The 17,148-nt window shown below is 40.4% G+C and overlaps 1 protein-coding gene across 1 annotated transcript in view; it reads right to left on the reverse strand.

Annotated features, from left to right (window-relative positions):
• Positions 1-458: 458 nt before the first annotated feature.
• Positions 459-17,148, reverse strand: part of CEMIP (cell migration inducing hyaluronidase 1) — a 62,616-nt gene continuing 45,926 nt past the window's right edge. Inside the window, exons 17-28 of the mRNA XM_063314194.1 lie at positions 16,166-16,297; positions 10,578-10,613; positions 10,309-10,464; positions 8,269-8,449; positions 7,349-7,564; positions 6,713-6,924; positions 6,050-6,235; positions 5,149-5,353; positions 4,370-4,456; positions 4,000-4,157; positions 1,744-1,844; positions 459-720 (exon numbers count right to left, since the gene is read on the reverse strand). Coding sequence (XP_063170264.1) covers positions 593-720; positions 1,744-1,844; positions 4,000-4,157; positions 4,370-4,456; positions 5,149-5,353; positions 6,050-6,235; positions 6,713-6,924; positions 7,349-7,564; positions 8,269-8,449; positions 10,309-10,464; positions 10,578-10,613; positions 16,166-16,297 — 1,798 coding nt within the window. The 3' untranslated portion in view covers positions 459-592. The remainder of the gene's footprint in view (positions 721-1,743; positions 1,845-3,999; positions 4,158-4,369; positions 4,457-5,148; positions 5,354-6,049; positions 6,236-6,712; positions 6,925-7,348; positions 7,565-8,268; positions 8,450-10,308; positions 10,465-10,577; positions 10,614-16,165; positions 16,298-17,148) is intronic.

A 17,148-nucleotide genomic window follows, 5' to 3' on the forward strand; every position in this document is an offset into this window, starting at 1 on the left:
CTCATGTTCTTATTGACATTAGCTTACACTTTATTTACATAGCCAGCAGTACCACTTGAAAGTGGAATCCATTTCCTGAGTCTGTATCTGAACATTCAAAAAGAGTAAAAGGTTGAATTGGAAAAGAAGCATCTTCCGCACGTCCAATAATTCAGGACCTCAAAGGCACATGAATCGACAAAGAGGTGGTCATGGTGCTTCATAGAAATGAGATGAGACCATTCCCCCCCCCCTTTTCCCCTGAACCTGCGGGCAGGACAGGGAATCTGTTAACTAATAAAACAGATCAAACAAACTGGACTCATTTGGTCAAGGAATGCAGGCCCGCAACTAGGGTCTGTGTCACCCGGGGCAAACATGGATTCTGTGCCCATTTTGGCACCCCCCCAGCACTCATTTTGGCGCCCCCCCAGCACACATGCCCCGCTTGCCCCCCGCTAGTTGCAGCCCTGAAGGAATGTTGGTTTTTCAATGTGAAGGCTTATTTACAGTAGGTATTCTCTTATGTACAGCAACAAAATATATTACATCTTGGAAGAGCCATCATTCCTCATCTGTTTTCTGTGGAGGATGTTTTGAAAGAAATGCTTCCTCACAATTTCATTTTCTTGACCACAGGAACGGGCAGAGCTTGAAAGATTCTTACGGCATCATCGTCTGTATTCAGCTTGACCCAGAATGGCTGGAAGCTGCCCTTGTAGCCGACAAAAGCCATTTTATCTTTAAATAAATAAATAATAGTGTGCAAATGAGGACAATGATCCATGGTAACATTTAAAACCAACCAATACTCTGCAGATACTGCATTTCAGCACTTTCAGAGTCTATTTTCAACAAGGCCACACCTTAAAGTAGCAGTGTCTTTTCCTGAGAAGATGCAACTGCTTCTCCCTCACCATCCCCCGGTTTCTAGCCTGGTGCTCTAACCACTACACAAGCCTTTCTCAACTTTTTGACCCTGGAGGAACCCTTGAAATATTTTTCGGGCCTCAGAGAATCCCTGCACATTCAGGCTCCAAGAGAGGCCAGAAGTTACAAAATTATTCTATTTATTTCATGGGTCGGCCTGTATACAGGCATGGACAGTGTTCTTAAACTAAAAGTAAAGAATGAAACTTATGTCTTTAATGTGAAGTTGCCCAAATTTGAAATAGTTTTTTTTAAATAAATCATGATCTTCCAGGGAATGACCTCTCGTGGAACCCTAGGGTGCCACAGAATCCTGGTGGAGAAACCCTGCACTACACCAAACTGACTCTCAATATGCATCCTACCAAAAGAAATTACTGACGTTTTTGGGCTAGAAAGGGGAAGATTAAAGCTTTGTTTACACAGGCCCTCCCCTCCCCAAAGCTTCAGCTCTTTAAATCCAGTTCCATTAAGCATTTCAATAGTTTAGCGAAATCAGGCATTTGGAGTATTTTCACATGTAAAAAAAAAAATAGATGGACAGTTCTTAAGAGTTTTACCATGGCCTTTTCTCTACTAGCCTTCTATGTGAAAAGAAGTAGAGCAGTAAAAGACATGATTGATCTGAAAACTGAAGAAAGGATCAGCCATGGGACATCAAAACTCATAATGCTAGAACAGTTAGACGTAACAGAACTGTAGCAAAGATTATATTATATTATATTATATTATATTATATTATATTATATTATATTATATTATATTATATTATATTATATTATATTTATTATATTATATTTATTATATTATATTATAATATTAATAATACATTACCTTTCAATTTAAAGCCTGGTTTTGCTCCAAGTGTCTCCAGGACTTTAGTCCATGGACTTTTTGAAATTAACCTTCCTTTAGAGGTCATCACCACTATGGAACTAGAAGAGAGTAGAAAAATTACATACATCATTTGATTGAATTACTAGCAGAACAACTGTACTATGCTCATCAGTGCTGAAATCCATAGAACTGAACAGAATCTTTCTTTCCCCAATCACACAAAATTTGCTCAATAAGCATGTTTAATCTGAGCGGTTTATATGTGATTTGGGTTGTGGAAGTCCTTTTGATTGTTGGTTATACTGGTGAATATTTCTGGTGCTGGATGCAGGTTGTATAATGTCACTTATTTACTTTCTTTTTATCATGCTGTTTTTATAACCCAAATTATGAGGGCTGGGATATACGCTACTTGTTTGCAGTTGGAGCAGCCTACAGTATAAGCCCAGGAAAATAATAATGACTTTTCATGACATTGAGTTCAGTCTTGTACAATTTTTGGAAAAGTTAGAATTATGAGAAAATAGTATAGCACACCCTTTCCCAGTTCTTCTATATATTACCTTGCACAAAAAAGCAAATGAAACAAAATGCCACATTGACTTCAGTCAAGAAAACACTGAGTTTTCAGCTCAAAACTCTAAGCATGACATGATCTCTGCCGTTGTCAAGGTTCAGAACTGGGGTAGTGTCATGACCCCATTGCAAGGCACAAAGAGCCTCACGACGTGGAGCATGATCATTAAGAAAGAGAGGAAGCAGATAATCAAATCAACGCTTAAACCAAGCACCCAAAGCACCCACACCCATGGACTCATATGCAGATGAATAGAAGGACTTCAGATAAGCAGCGATAACCCGCACCTGGTGCCCTGGAGGACACACCTGAACCAAGAGGACAAGGACAGCAACCGGGAAAACACCCACACAGCCATCAAGAAACCCATCAAGGGGAATGGGGACAATGGAGGGTGGAGAAGCATGGGACCCCGCAAGAGGGGTGTAAACAGGACACCTCACCACCGCACCCCCATTCCCGTTTTTCTCTCTGTCAGTACCGTTTCAATAAACCGGAAATCCTTAATCCCTATTAAGTGAGTCCGTGTCTTATTCGGAACGAGGCTGGCTCTGACAGGTAGCCCATAATGTGGTTTGGCTTAATTTGAATCAACTATGATGGCATGTAAATCTAGCAATGTAATATGTAATTAGACAGCCAGCTTGGTGCAGTGGTTAAGGCATCAGGCTAAAAACCGGGAGACTGTGAGTTCTAGTCTTGCCTTAGGCACAAGGTGAACTGGATGACCTTGGGACAGTCACTTTCTCTCAGCCCTAGGAATCAGGCAATGGCAAACTACTTCTGAAAAACCTTGTCAAGAAAAATGCAGGGACTTGTCCAGGCAGTTCCCGAGAATTGGACATGACTGAACAACAAAAAAAAGTAATTAGGGATTTTAGCCTTAACATAATATATAAACTCAGGTATAGTAACTTTGACTATGGTTAATGCAAACTATAGCTTTCTGTGTGGATGCATATCAGGCCCTATACCAAGAGTTTCATATAGCCTTCCCCACAATAAAGAAACTCGTAACTCAGTATATATGTTCAGACCTTCCTGTAATTAATCCAGACAAAATGCTTATGCTGTTCTACACTCCAGCCCTCTTTTTTGTTTTTTAACCCTGCTTATGTCTTTCATTTCTGCAATCACTCAGCAGTCTCTGTCTGCAGAATAACCCTTAAAGAATCCTCCTGAACTGCACTGAACATATGCTAAGCAGGGTAGACAATATGCAGCCCCCATGCAGGAAAGAGGGTGTCAGAAGGAATAGGTTGCCCTGCCCACCATGCACTCCCCCATAAATTATCCTAGAGGAAATGGAGCCTTCTACAAATAAGGTTGTCCATCCTTGTTTACAGAATGCAAGATGGAGAAAGAATTGGATTCATTGTTCCTCCCAAAAAGCAAGTGGTTGGTACAGTAGGTCAAAGCTAGGAGTATGGTGACCTTGCAGTAGTAACTGAGTTATTGACTTATCTTGTCCCAGAGCACAGTGTCATCCAGAATATTTTAAGAGACAGCCCCCAGAGCAACCTTTTGTCTAGAGATAAATGGCTGCAGATAGAGATATGTAGGGGAAGCAAGGAGTCAGTTTCCATGACTATTTTATGACAGAGTATTCAATAGATGACTTCAAAAGTGTATCTTTCTGAAACCTTCTTGAAGGCCTCTGTTTCCAAGTAACTTACTTGTTTCGAATGTTGTTGACATAATTGATGATCTGAGCTGGGATTCCTTGTAGAATAGCGTTTTTGAAACGCATCCGATCAACAACTTTTCCATCATACCCATCAATCACTACTACTTGAATACCCTCTTCAGAAAGATAGAATGACTTGCCATCAACCTACATGAGAGAAAAAACCAATTCTTAACATCCTCCAAGGATGGAGAATCGGAAACAAATTACTGCTTATTCTAATTTTTTTCTTTGATGCTTCGCTGTGGGTTTATATGGCCTTATTTTTAAACTGAACCTAAGAGCAACATAATTATATAAAAATAAATTGACAAATTAATAAAATAAATATTTTTAAAAAATGGGGAGCAAACACTTACTGAGATATAGGCAAAGTCATCCTTGAGATGGTAATATTTGGTTTTGTAGCTGTCTATCTTCAGTTCCACAAAATGATCCTTCTTGCTCTATTTTTTTTAATGAAAGAAAATGAAGGCATTTACATCTAATCCTCAAAGAACTTCTAAAAAAAATCTTAATATTGGAATCAGATCTGCACTTTTTATGGTCCTACTCTAAAGGCATCGCACCGAAGACTCCAACAAACTTTTTTTGCTTTCCTCCTTCATATAAAATCAGAAATTTTGAGCCATGTGGAAGTAGATATAATGGACTGGAATGTTATTAACATTATCAAACTAAAGCTAGTCAAGAGAAAAGTGCTCTTAGGTTAGATGATCCAGGACAGGGGTTCAACTCTACAACTGTGTTCACATGACATGCTGAACTGCAAACTGGCCAACTACAGTTTAACCTAGTAAGTTATACTGTATGATTTCAGCCTGCATGGTTAGTTCCTGAGTCGATGGCTTGGCCAAACCTGGAAAATTTTATTAACTGAGCAAACAAATATTAAATTAACCATGGCTAAAGGATATTGTGGGAACACAGACTGTGTCAGATGGAATTCCCTGTCAGTAAACGTCCCTGCCAACACATGAAGAGAGGTCCTCAATTGAAGCCAACACTAAGACTCAAACATAGGCCTTCAGGCTTAACGTATTCTGCAACTTTCACTACAGCCAGAACAATGCCTTGAAAGTCTAGGAGAGATATTTCCCTAAGGAAATCACAACAGTAAATCAGTAAAGCAATCTACCATTTGTAAATTAGGCAATTTTTTGGGCATTGGCACGTCCACTGATGGCTTCTCGGCATATTTTGGATAGGCTGGTGCTTCACAGTCACTGGTATCAGCGTTCTTAGGGATATTGGCTTTGATCCTGATCCGTTCACAGCCTCTGATGGAGCAGAAGGCAAATGGCTCCTTCTCATGCTGAGCTTTTAGTTTGAGAAATAACAACCTACCAAAAGAAAAAAAAAGGCAAGAGTTGAGGAGCCATGACCAGGGACCTTCCATAGTTGAACAAGGGACATAGTCCGAATGGGACACAACTCTTCCTGGCAGTGGCAAAGATAAAACTCCACAGGGATTTAGGAAGAGTTTTTACAGATATGTATATTTATTTGCCCAGTAGAGGTACAGACGTTTTCCTTTCTGCCAGAAACCTAACTGTATCCACAAAGGGATAGGATTGATTCTTTTCTTTGCGGGAGAGGAGACAGCAAGGGACAGGCCTCTAGGATTTTAAACCAAACCCTCTTCCCTTTTGTGTGGGTACCCATTCTCCTTTAGATGGCAAACAAGAACTCTGGAAAAGTGAAAAAGTTTCTCTCTCTCTCATTCTCTTAATGTTCCGATGAACATTTAAAAACAAATGAAGGTAGATGCAACTAATGTATTGTCCCAAGGAGCTAAGTGGTTAAGACTGCTCTGTGACAAAGTTGCAAGATCACATATGGTATTCTTTTTCTTGTTGAGGACATTCCCATCAAAGAGAAAAAGAACGCCAACGGGCAGGATTTGAATGATTACATCGACAAGTTATAAGGATGACTTATGCTGACATGCATTCATTCAAACCCAATCAAAAAATATATCTTTCCATCCCAAGTCCATGAGAGTTTGAGAATATTGGACATTCTTGTTCTTTCCTTACCCTGTGTCTTCATCCCAATAGTAATAGCCTTTGGTAGGATATCGATATTCAAGCTTGTCCATTTGAAGAGCTGGGTAGAACACCCCAGTTTTGTAGGTTTTCTTCAAAAGGCGATTGTGAATATCTGAGAGAATGGAAAATGTTGTCCCTTTAGGATAACAAAATCCAACTTGGATCCAGTCATTCCTAAATAAAGAAAAGGAAAAAAATGCATTACTAAAAACAAAATGCTCAACTCCAAATCTCATGACTATGACTTTTCTGGAACATGCCTCAAGCCAAGTCAAATATTTAGTTTTAAAAAAAAAGTGATTCTTTCCATGCTGGCTAAATGTTTAGATGCTGGAGCTGAACTAGTTCCAGAACAATTTAAAGATCCATTAGAGCCATATGGAACAGTTCTCCGATGGTAGATCAGTGGCTATGAGCAAAGGATACATTTGACCCGTTCTGTGTATTAAATAATTAAATTATGACTGCTCTGGCTCTATTCTACAAGAACTTAGAAAGTTTAGGTGAAAAGATGGTAAAACCCATAATGAAATTCTTGGAATTATGATATCAGAGCCAAGAAGAGTGTGATAATCAATATAACACTTTTTGTTTCCCCAAACTATGGGCATTAAAAGTTCAGAAAGGTTTTTTTAGGGGTCGCACACTCACTTATTGAAATTAATGAGCCAAATAGCCAGTTCCTCAGGAGCTGTCTTGTCCCAATGAATTGTGTAGCCTTTCTGCAGAGTGATCACGGGCTGATACTGTTGATAATGGGTGCTTTTGCTTAAGGCGCCTTCTAAATACAAGGGATGCGTGTAGAAGTCATTTTTGATGATTTTCATCTTCAGATTGGATGATTTATATGCTTGGATGTACACCTGTTTAGGAACAAGAGACAAAACCCTTCATTGTATATTTAACTATATAACACAACTGTTTATTCCCAGTGGTTTTCAAATTTCTGCCTTCCATTAGGTCTTTCTACCCATTCCTATCCTTCTGGGCAATGGCATTGTTTTTTCTTTTTTAATATCTTTCAAGTTGCATGGAATTTGGCTTCCTGTTCAGCTATCAATATATAGAAGAAATAAGCCTCATAGAAGGCCATAATTGAGTTTACTGCTTTTTAACCTCTAGGAATGGGGCCCTATGGAAAAAGCTTCATTCCACTAATTCTGTTAGATCTTTGGGTTCATATTAGATTGCAGGCAGCCCATAAATTCAATGTTCACTCTGTCCTAGGTCTGACAGTGAACTATGAATTAACAGCCTTCCAATCTGTACAACCACCATCCCCACTACCTGTGCATAGCGTCCACTACAGATGGATCCTCTCCAGTCTGGAACATCAATACAGTCTCGATGCTTAATGAGCCAATTGTCCTCCTTAATAAGGTATGATCCAGGATATTCTGACACGGAGCCATCTACATCATGGAAAACTGATGTTTTATCACCATCCATGTCCAACCCATTGAACCAAGGCCCTGGTTCTCCAAAGAAGACTCTAGAGGAAATCTACATATAAGAAGACAGACATGTTGCTTAGTAAATGCTTGGATCTCTTTGAGGAGGAACACAACTTGCTCCCCACATGGTGATCTTTGTATGTGTTCATGGTTCTTCTAACAATGGAATACATGTTTATCATTTGTTTATTTAGACAGACATTTAATAGAAAGCAGTTTAATATATTGATAATGTGCCATCAAGTCAATTTCAGCTCTTAGCAACCACATAGGTAGACCTTCTCCAGGATGACCTATCTCCAGCTGTAATTTTCAGGTTTTCAGCCTGGGCATTTGTGCCTTGGGTGAGATCTCTGGATTGATTTGCTCAATTTGTTTATTTTCTTGGCTATTTGTATTTTCAGGAGACTTCTCCAATAGCAAAGTTCAAAAGTGTCAATACTCTTTCTATACAAAAGTTAAAATTACACAAACCTACAAAAGTTAAAGCCCTAAAAGGGGACTATGGTGCCAACAACAACAAAAACACTTTAAACTTTATATAACCCAAACCAACTTGTAGATCCTTATTTGAAGCCAAATCCAAACTCAGTTCAGCACCAACTGCAAGTGTACAGGGAGGAAATTCTGCACTGGGGGGGCCACTGTATGCAAAACTTCCTCTGCAAATTCTGTTGGAACCATACTATGCCTCAAAGATTTGTTCTTGGCACAATCCTTCAATTCATCAATCTACACTGAAGACAAACTCACCGGGACATCTTCAAAGAACAAATTGGTGACGTTGTTGTTGGGGCAACTTTGCCAGGCATTGTTCAGGCGGAATGCCAGGGCACTGGTATGTCGGCCTTCTAGTGCAGCAAATTTCCGGAAGGTGCAGTTCTGCACATTGATTGGCCCATCATAGAACTGAATGCCTCTGATTGGGAAATTCCTGAAACATATTTTTAAAAGATGTGCGTAGGAGTTGGTTCTAAGGAATTACCCGAAAGCACAAGTGCATTGCCAAGAACCAGTGCGATGCAACAATTAAGAGAACAGGATACCCAAGTACATGTCTACTGCTAGTGATGGAAGCTCACTGCTGACTTTAGACCAGTTACTAATCTATCAGTCCAACTCCTAGGACGGTTGTGGGAAAAAATAGAAGAGAGTGGAATACAAATGCTGTCTTGCATTCCAGGAGGAAAACCACAATATACATACATCTAACACAGCCTTTCTCAACCTTTTGACCCTGGAGGAACCCTTGAAATATTTTTCAGGCCTCAGGGAACCCCTGTGCATTCAGGCTCAAATACAGGCCAGAGGTTACAAAATTATTATATTCGTTTCATGTGTAGGTCTGTCTATATGCATTAACAATGTTCTTAAACTAAAAATAAAGAATGAAACTTACATCTTTAATGTGAAGTTGCCCAAATTGGAAATAATTTTTTAAATAAATTGTGATCTCCCAGAGAGCCCCTAGTGACCTCTCGTGGAACCTGGGAGAACCCTGGTTGAGAAACCCTGATCTAACAATAAGTCTAACAACTATGCAGTGACGCATAAAGTTTGCATGTTAGCTAACCATTTTCAAACTTAAGTCAATGAATTAGCTTCTACAGTCTCTCATGTGTGCATGTATATGCGAGTGAGTAGGAAGTTTTTTGACTCTTATTAACACATCTCAGTTTTTTTAAACTGTGTTCAAGCTGTGAATGGCCCTGTGGGCCTCTGTGCTGAATATTTTGTATTTCAGCTATGGGGGATTTTTTTGGCCTACGACTGTCCATCCATCCATCCACTAACTGTGCCAGTCCCTTACCAAGCAATATAGTGTAGTATTCATTTATTCATTTACAGCATGAAGCATTTCTCAAAACAGAGACTTAATAAGTGACTACAAGAAAACAAAAGTTGGGAGAGGAGGGGTGGGAGAAAAGAAATAAAAAGGCAATTGTTTGTCAAAGATGCTTTTAAATTAGCCAGATATTCCAGAACAGAGAAAGCATGTGGCTGAAAACTAAATCCAAATCTAGGGTAATGGTGTTAGAGAATTAGGTAAAGCCATCAATGAGGCCTATGTATAACCTCCAGAGCTGAGAGATCATTTTCTCTTGTGCTCTGTGTGCATGTTTCTCCTGGAGGCATAGTTTCTGGCTACTACAGGAGCAGGAAACGAGATTGCATAATCCCTTTGGTGGGATCCAAGTTGTGATATAGTGATTCTTAACAGCCAATTACAATTGCTATACTAATGGGAACTAATACTGATACAATAGTAGTGTGAGCCATTTTTGCATCCCAGGTTGTCCACACTAACATCACAGTGAATTTAACCTCAGTCCAGATGTGCAAAGGGTAATGTAATTTAAAATGTAATATAGAAAAGCTATCAACTCTTATTAAAAGGAAAGACCATTTTCATGCTCTTCTTTTCAAGGTGTCTATTTCAGTAGTTTCAAAGGCCACGCACATCAAGCAGAACCCTTACTTGTAGGCTCATCCCTTAGAAAGGGGAACAAACTGAGGACAAACTGAAAACTACAATGATTTAGAAGCAACTGTTGTGCCAAAGACTATTATTTGGGTCTTTGGAAGATTGGTGAACTTCATTTTGGACTGTTTTATTGAAATGGGAATCTCAGATCTGCTAACAGCAGCTGCTCATTGTAGAAGAACAGAACAAGATCTAAAATGCTGCTTTTCTTTCATTTATGGTTTGTTCAGTGGCAAGTTTAGAAAAAAAGAGAATAGAATTAAATTTTGTACTGGACCAAACAGGAAAATTTCCAGAGAGAAACTCACTGTCCAATGGGTAATGTCCTTCCACTGTGGTCTAACCCTCCAGGACCCCAGATGTTGTTGTCCATTGTTTCAGTTCCTGTATTTCCACTTTCACCAACAAAGAGGCTATTTTTGATTTCTTGTTTTGATCCATCATCGTGCGGGAAGGTCCCTCCACTAGGAGAGATCAAAATGGCTGGTCAGCATGGCTTCTTGGGCCAACTCCTACTTTTCTGTATCTGTGAGAGGCGAAAAACCCTGAACCTAAAACATGAACCAAGCATGCTTACCTAGCCAGAGTGAGGCCAATGCCATTGTCAGCAAACCTGCAAGGAAGAGAGACCATTCAAGGGTTAGTCTGAAGAACTGGATTCTGGTCTCTGCCACAGCTTTATTAATTAGGCTGTTCAACTTGTTTGGTCCATCATTACAGTGAAAAAAATCATGATTTCATAGACTAAACAAGCTTCTTTGAATATTCAGGGATGTGGAAGGGAAGTTCATTATACAGAGGGATTATAATCTGAATCTCTGCATCATCCAGAACTCCCGGTTCCCCCAATATGCTGTCAGATTAGGAAACATCAAGGGCGTAAACAAGATCACCATTTCCTTCACTGCACATTTCAACCAGAATTAAACATAATATGAGGCACAGGGATGCTGCAAACCCTAGAGATCTCAGTAAATTTATTATTTTAACAACCCATGAATTTTGCAACCCCCCCCTCAACAATAAAAACATTTTGATGAAATCCTCTCTGCTGGATCCTCATAACCAGTCCTTTATTTTCTTGCAAAATTGTGACTCCAATCCTCAAGTCATTTATTCTGAAGTAATCCCTTAATCTTGAATGACAATGAGAGAGAACCCCTTTGAGCATGAAGTACAATGAAGTTTCCTTCAAGTCAAGATTGACTCCTGGTGACTTCCAGGAAGCCTCTATGTAGTGTTCTTGGGGAAAAGGTGGAAATAGTTTGTCACTGCCTTCTTCTGGGATGCATGTTTTACTTCTCAATCTAATCCTTTTGTTTGTTTGTTTGTTTTGTTTGGAGGGGGCGGGCTGCCTTCAAGTCACTCTTGACTCCTGGCAACTGCCTGGACAAGTCCCTGCAGTTTTCTTGGCAAGGTTTTTCAGAAGTGGTTTGCCATTGCCTCCTTCCTTGGGCTGAGAGAGGGGGACCGGCCCAAGGCCACCCAGCGGGCTTTGTGCCTAAGGCAGGACTAGAACTCACGGTCTCCTGATTTCTAGCCTGGGGCCTTCATTACTACACCAAACTGGCTCTTTCCAATCTAACCTAGCTGCAGGATTTTCCAGTGTCTCCAGACCTGAAAGTAGGTATAAATTTGATTTTAGGGGAAACAAAACTTGTGGGGTAGAAAGATGGGGGAAATCCCTAAAATTATTAAATTAAATTAAATAAAAATTAAATTAAAAGAGCAAGCGATATGCCTGCTTTAAAGCTAATTACCCTTGCCTTCCCAAGTTGATGCACTGAAAAATATGTGAATTGCAATTTATTTTATCATACATTGTGTTCCTCTGGTACAGTAACTAATATTAAAACAGCTAGATCCCTACGGCTATAAAAATACTTAAGTTATGAAAGCTGGAAACTTATTTGAACTTGGTCTGGATAAACACTGCCAAAAACTTAGCAAGCTGGAAAAAAAGTTTGAGATCTGAAAAAAAAAAAAAAGGAAAAAGGCCTAGGATACTCAGATTGGTTGTTAATATAGAGTTACAAGGACAGGTTGGGTGAAGGGAAGCCAGAAGGCTAAAAGAAATTAGAAACAAGCCTATGTATGGTACTGTCTATGCTGGTGGGCATTCACCACCCTGTGGCACATTTATAGCAACTAAAATTAACAATGCAGTATCATCCTGTACTGGTGTTTTGAAGCTGGAGCAAATAAAGGTCCTTGTTCTAAGGAAGTTACCAGTCTAAAGGTGGATAAAAAGGAGGATCTACCCTTTGTGACTTGAAAGCAAAGGCAAGAAAAAGAGGAAAAGCAAGGTTTAGGACTTTATTTTAATGTTAAAGTTGTGTCACACATTTAAATTGGTTTAAAAGGATTGATGTCCATAAGCTATTGTGGGGTGTGCATAGACCTATAAAGAGAGCCAGCTTGGAGTAATGGTTAAGGTGCTCAACTAGAAACTGGGAGATGGTGAGTTCTAGTCCTTCCTTAGCATGAAAGCCAATTGGGTGACTTGGGCCAGTCCCTCTCTCTCAGCCCAACCCACCTCACAGGGCTGTGGTTGTGGGACACAGGACCATTATGTACACTATTCTGTACATTCTGTAAAAAATAAAGGTGGGATGTAGATCTAATAATGAATACAATTTTAAGAGCTGCATGGAAAAGGAATACAACTCAGAGGACAGCATGTGTAGAAGCCCTGAGTCCAGTCCCTGGCATTTGCAATTAAAAACAAACAAGCACCAGCTACAGGTGATGGGAAGAAGCTGTACTTGAGCCCATGGAAAGTTACTGCCAGATGCAACTGCCAAGATTGAGTGGGATGGACAAACAGTAAGGCCTATTTTAAGGCAACATATTAGTTCTCTGTAGCAGCATCACCAAATTCCCAGAATCTTGTTCATGATGAGAATTATACTGTAAGATACATGTCAACCTGTAGCTATACCACCTAGAGGTATTTTTAGTGTGAAACCTTTTTGGAAGAAAGGGAAGGAGGGTTGCAATAAAATAATAGAAGATAATGCAATTGAAAGAACAAATAATAATGTTTTAAACTACCAGCATCAAGCATTTTCATTATGTTGCTCTTTCAGCAAAGCTTGTTAAAACTAACTTTGGATTCCTGTAAATTGTTGGACAATACAGATAACCTCCAGAAATGCTGCTGAGCAGTTTTTATGTTAATCCCTGGTTATCCAAGATAATGCTTGGCTAAGTGTAGATTAGAAGCAGGCCTGCGTAAATAATAATAATAATAATAATAATAATAATAATAATAATAATAATGTTGTTGTTGTTGTTTATTCATTCAGTCGCTTCTGAATCTTCGTGACTTCATGGACCAGCCCACGCCAGAGCTTCCTGTCGGTCAACACCCCCAGCTCCCCCAGGGACGAGTCCGTCACCTCTAGAATATCATCCATCCACCTTGCCCTTGGTCGGCCCCTCTTCCTTTTGCCCTCCACTCTTCCTAGCATCAGCATCTTCTCCAGGGTGTCCTGTCTTCTCATTGTGTGGCCAAAGTATTTCAGTTTTGCCTTGAATATCATTCCCTCAAGTGAGCAGTCTGGCTTTATTTCCTGGAGGATGGACTGATTTGATCTTCTGGCAGTCCAAGGCACTCTCAGAATTTTCCTCCAACACCACAGTTCCAAAGCATCGATCTTCCTTCTCTCAGCCTTCCTTATGGTCCAGCTCTCGCAGCCATATGTTACTACGGGGAACACCATTGCTTTAACTATGCGGACCTTTGTTGTCAGTGTGATGTCTCTGCTCTTAACTATTTTATCGAGATTTGTCATTGCTCTTCTCCCAAGGATTAAGCGTCTTCTGATTTCCTGACTGCAGTCAGCATCTGCAATAATCTTCGCACCTAGAAATACGAAGTCTTGCACTGCTTCTACATTTTCTCCCTCTATTTGCCAGTTATCGATCAAGCTGGTTGCCATAATCTTGGTTTTTTTGAGGTTTAGCTGCAAGCCAGCTTTTGCACTTTCTTCTTTCACCTTCATCATAAGGCTCCTCAGTTCCTCTTCACTTTCAGCCATCAAAGTGGTATCATCTGCATATCTGAGATGGTTAATGTTTCTTCCAGCGATTTTAACTCCAGCCTTGGATTCCTCAAGCCCAGCATGTCGCATGATGTGTTCTGCGTACAAGTTGAATAGGTAGGGTGAGAGTATACAGCCCTGCCGTACTCCTTTCCCAATCTTAAACCAGTCCGTTGTTCCGTGGTCTGTTCTTACTGTTGCTACTTGGTCGTTATACAGATTCTTCAGGAGGCAGACAAGATGACTTGGTATCCCCATACCGCTAAGAACTTGCCACAATTTGTTATGGTCCACACAGTCAAAGGCTTTAGAATAGTCAATAAAACAGAAATAGATGTTTTTCTGAAACTCCCTGGCTTATATAATAATAATAATAATAATAATAATAATAATAATAATAATAATAATAATAATAATAATAATAAAAACCCACTGCAGTTCTCAAAAGCAAGATGTTTAGTTTTAAACTAAAAAGGGCTGCCCTGAGACCAGAAGAAGGAAATATGCAGGCTTGGTTCTCAAGACACAGACAGACTGTAGCTCAAATCCAAAACAACAGTCATGTGTTTTGCACAGTTGTATCGCCAAGCTCGGATTTCTGCAATAGGATCCTCTCCAGGTGTGCTAGGACTATGCAGCCAGTGGCTCTGAGGGTTGGGAGTTCTAACAACTGCAGACCCTGCACATTTGGCAGATATCAGGTTGAAGAAGGTTAAGCCACCAATTTGCCACTGTAACCACAAGCACCTGGTGGAATGGATGGAGTCAGCATAGCCATTCTTTGTTGAACACAGGCAATTTCCTGTGTCAAATAAGCACACCACAGTTGCTTGCTTCTACAACATGCCAGGAGCAACCTGGAAATTTGGGGTGATTCTAGGTCAAGTGGAATCTCACCAGGATAGGAATTTTGCAGGACAGCTTTGAGTGGAGCTAAATTAAAACTTCAATCGTATGAACGTTTTTGTTAAAAACATGAATGCTGTTAAAAATTAAGCAGAAGACGATTACTTTCTGCTCACATATGTGATCACTTCCCCCTTTCGATATGGTTGAAGATGCAATTTGCTAACAACTGTGGGAGGTCCCCTGGGGCTGCAGTCAAGGTTTTGGGGGGTGACAAGTGGCCCATGGGCTTCAGGTTGTGGCATTCTGCGTAGGATGTGCACAAGAACTCCTGTTTACACAAAGGCTAGAAAGCACCTCTTCTCCCAAACATTACAGAATGGAAATATAGAGTAAGTGATTGCAGCGATGTCTGCAGAGGGGTCAAAAAGGTCAAGATGGCCACCACAACCATGAAACTGAATCTACCTGCAGGGATGCATGCAAGTAAAATAGGGTGGGGCTTTAATTGCATGGTTGTGGCCAGCATTTTGACTTTTTTGCCAGCCCTCTCCTGCAGCCAACCCTGAAATGAGGATTGGTTGAAGGACTAGAGCTGGACAATTTAAAAAATGCAATGGGACCCCAATTCCCCTTTTTCTCCCCCTGCATCAGAGCTAGGAAGCAGACAAACAGCATCTTCAGGACATAATCCTGAGCATCTGATTTTGCTGGACCCTGCGCAGAGCTCTTGTTCATTGGAGCAAGTTATAAAAATTGTAAATAATTTTAAAAAATAAATACATAATTGGATAACCCAGCGTTCTCAGAAAGCAAAATAAGAGAATTGTCTTCCATCTGTACAAGACTTTCACGCTGACCATTGTTTATGCATCCTTTTGCCAAGCGACACTGTCTTATGTCTGCTTCCCTGGCACTGGAATTCTTGGCAATAATTTGTGACCACATAAAATAAAAGCACCAGGCCAGCTGCTTATATTTTATTTTTGGGCTCAAGGAAGAAGGGCTTATTTAAAATTCCCCTTCTGCTGCAGCATATTGTAAAAGGGAGCATGCACACAGATGTGCATAACAAAACACACACTGTGCACTCGCACAGGCTTCAGCAGGCAAGCTGGGGTTTGTGTTTGCAGAAACAAGGGGCCTGCTCCCTTGTTGATTTTCATTTTCACCTAAATCTCAGCCAGATGAAAGATGCTAGAAAAAGAGCCTTGCCACAGACTTCTGCAAAGGCTTCTGCAAAGATGGGGCTGAACTCAGAGGCAACACTCACTGGCAGTTGTCCAACCACACGTCTCCTCCCCTCAGCCAAGCTCCGTGGTCCTGGTTCTTGTAAGCGATAAAGCGTTGAATTAGAGCCGGCTCTCTGGGCTTCAAAGGGTCAGCATCCTTGTGTGGGCTGTATCTGGAATTGCAAGAGGCAGAAAGGGGCATCAGTGACCCCAGTTTTCTAAGGAACCACCTTGAGGTGGGATGCTATGATATCATCCCCTCACAAGTTCCTACATCAAAGACAGGCTTCTAGTCCTCATTAGAAAAACACAACAAAACTCTCTGCCACTGTACCTGATTACAGAGATGGACTTGGAGAAGGAATGAGGCAGGAGTTAGCAAAATACAATTTAAGACCAGGACAGGAAGAGTATGTTAGAAAGAATTGTAAACTGGCTCTGCCTTAATTTTCTTTGGTATAAGAGGGAGGGAAAACACCACCAGGCTTTTATGATATTGTTACTGTAACTTCTTTGCAGTAAATCTTACGGAGTCAGTGTCCTGGCTTGGCCTACCTCAAAGGTTGACAATCGTGGACTGCAGAAGACCTGGAAAACTGTGACTCTCCTGACAGTGCTAAATGATACCACTCTATGCCATATTTTGTGGAGTTCCTGGGAGATGCCATTCAGAAACACTTAAAAGTCCACCCATTTCCCACCTCCAAAGTACATCTTTTGAATTTCCCATTTTTGTTTTTTTGGAGTAACTTCATGGTTGCCATCTCGGTAGGGTAGCAAACATGTGAATGTCACAAAGAATGGAGAAGCCCAGGGACGGATGGGGCATCTCTATTAAGTTCCTTTTCTGATTAACTGCTACCTTTCCTATGACCTCAAAGGGAGGCAAAACGGATTGGACTAGTCAGGAAATTCTTTGGCTGCTGCATTTGCTTTGCTAAAAAATGAATTAAAAGTAACATTAAACAAGAGACATTGGGTCTTTTCAGGGTCTTGTGACAATAGGTTCTGCTGGAGAATTATG

This window comes from Candoia aspera, chromosome 13 (assembly GCF_035149785.1).
Source record: "Candoia aspera isolate rCanAsp1 chromosome 13, rCanAsp1.hap2, whole genome shotgun sequence".
In the NCBI taxonomy this organism is placed as follows: Eukaryota; Metazoa; Chordata; class Lepidosauria; order Squamata; family Boidae; genus Candoia; species Candoia aspera.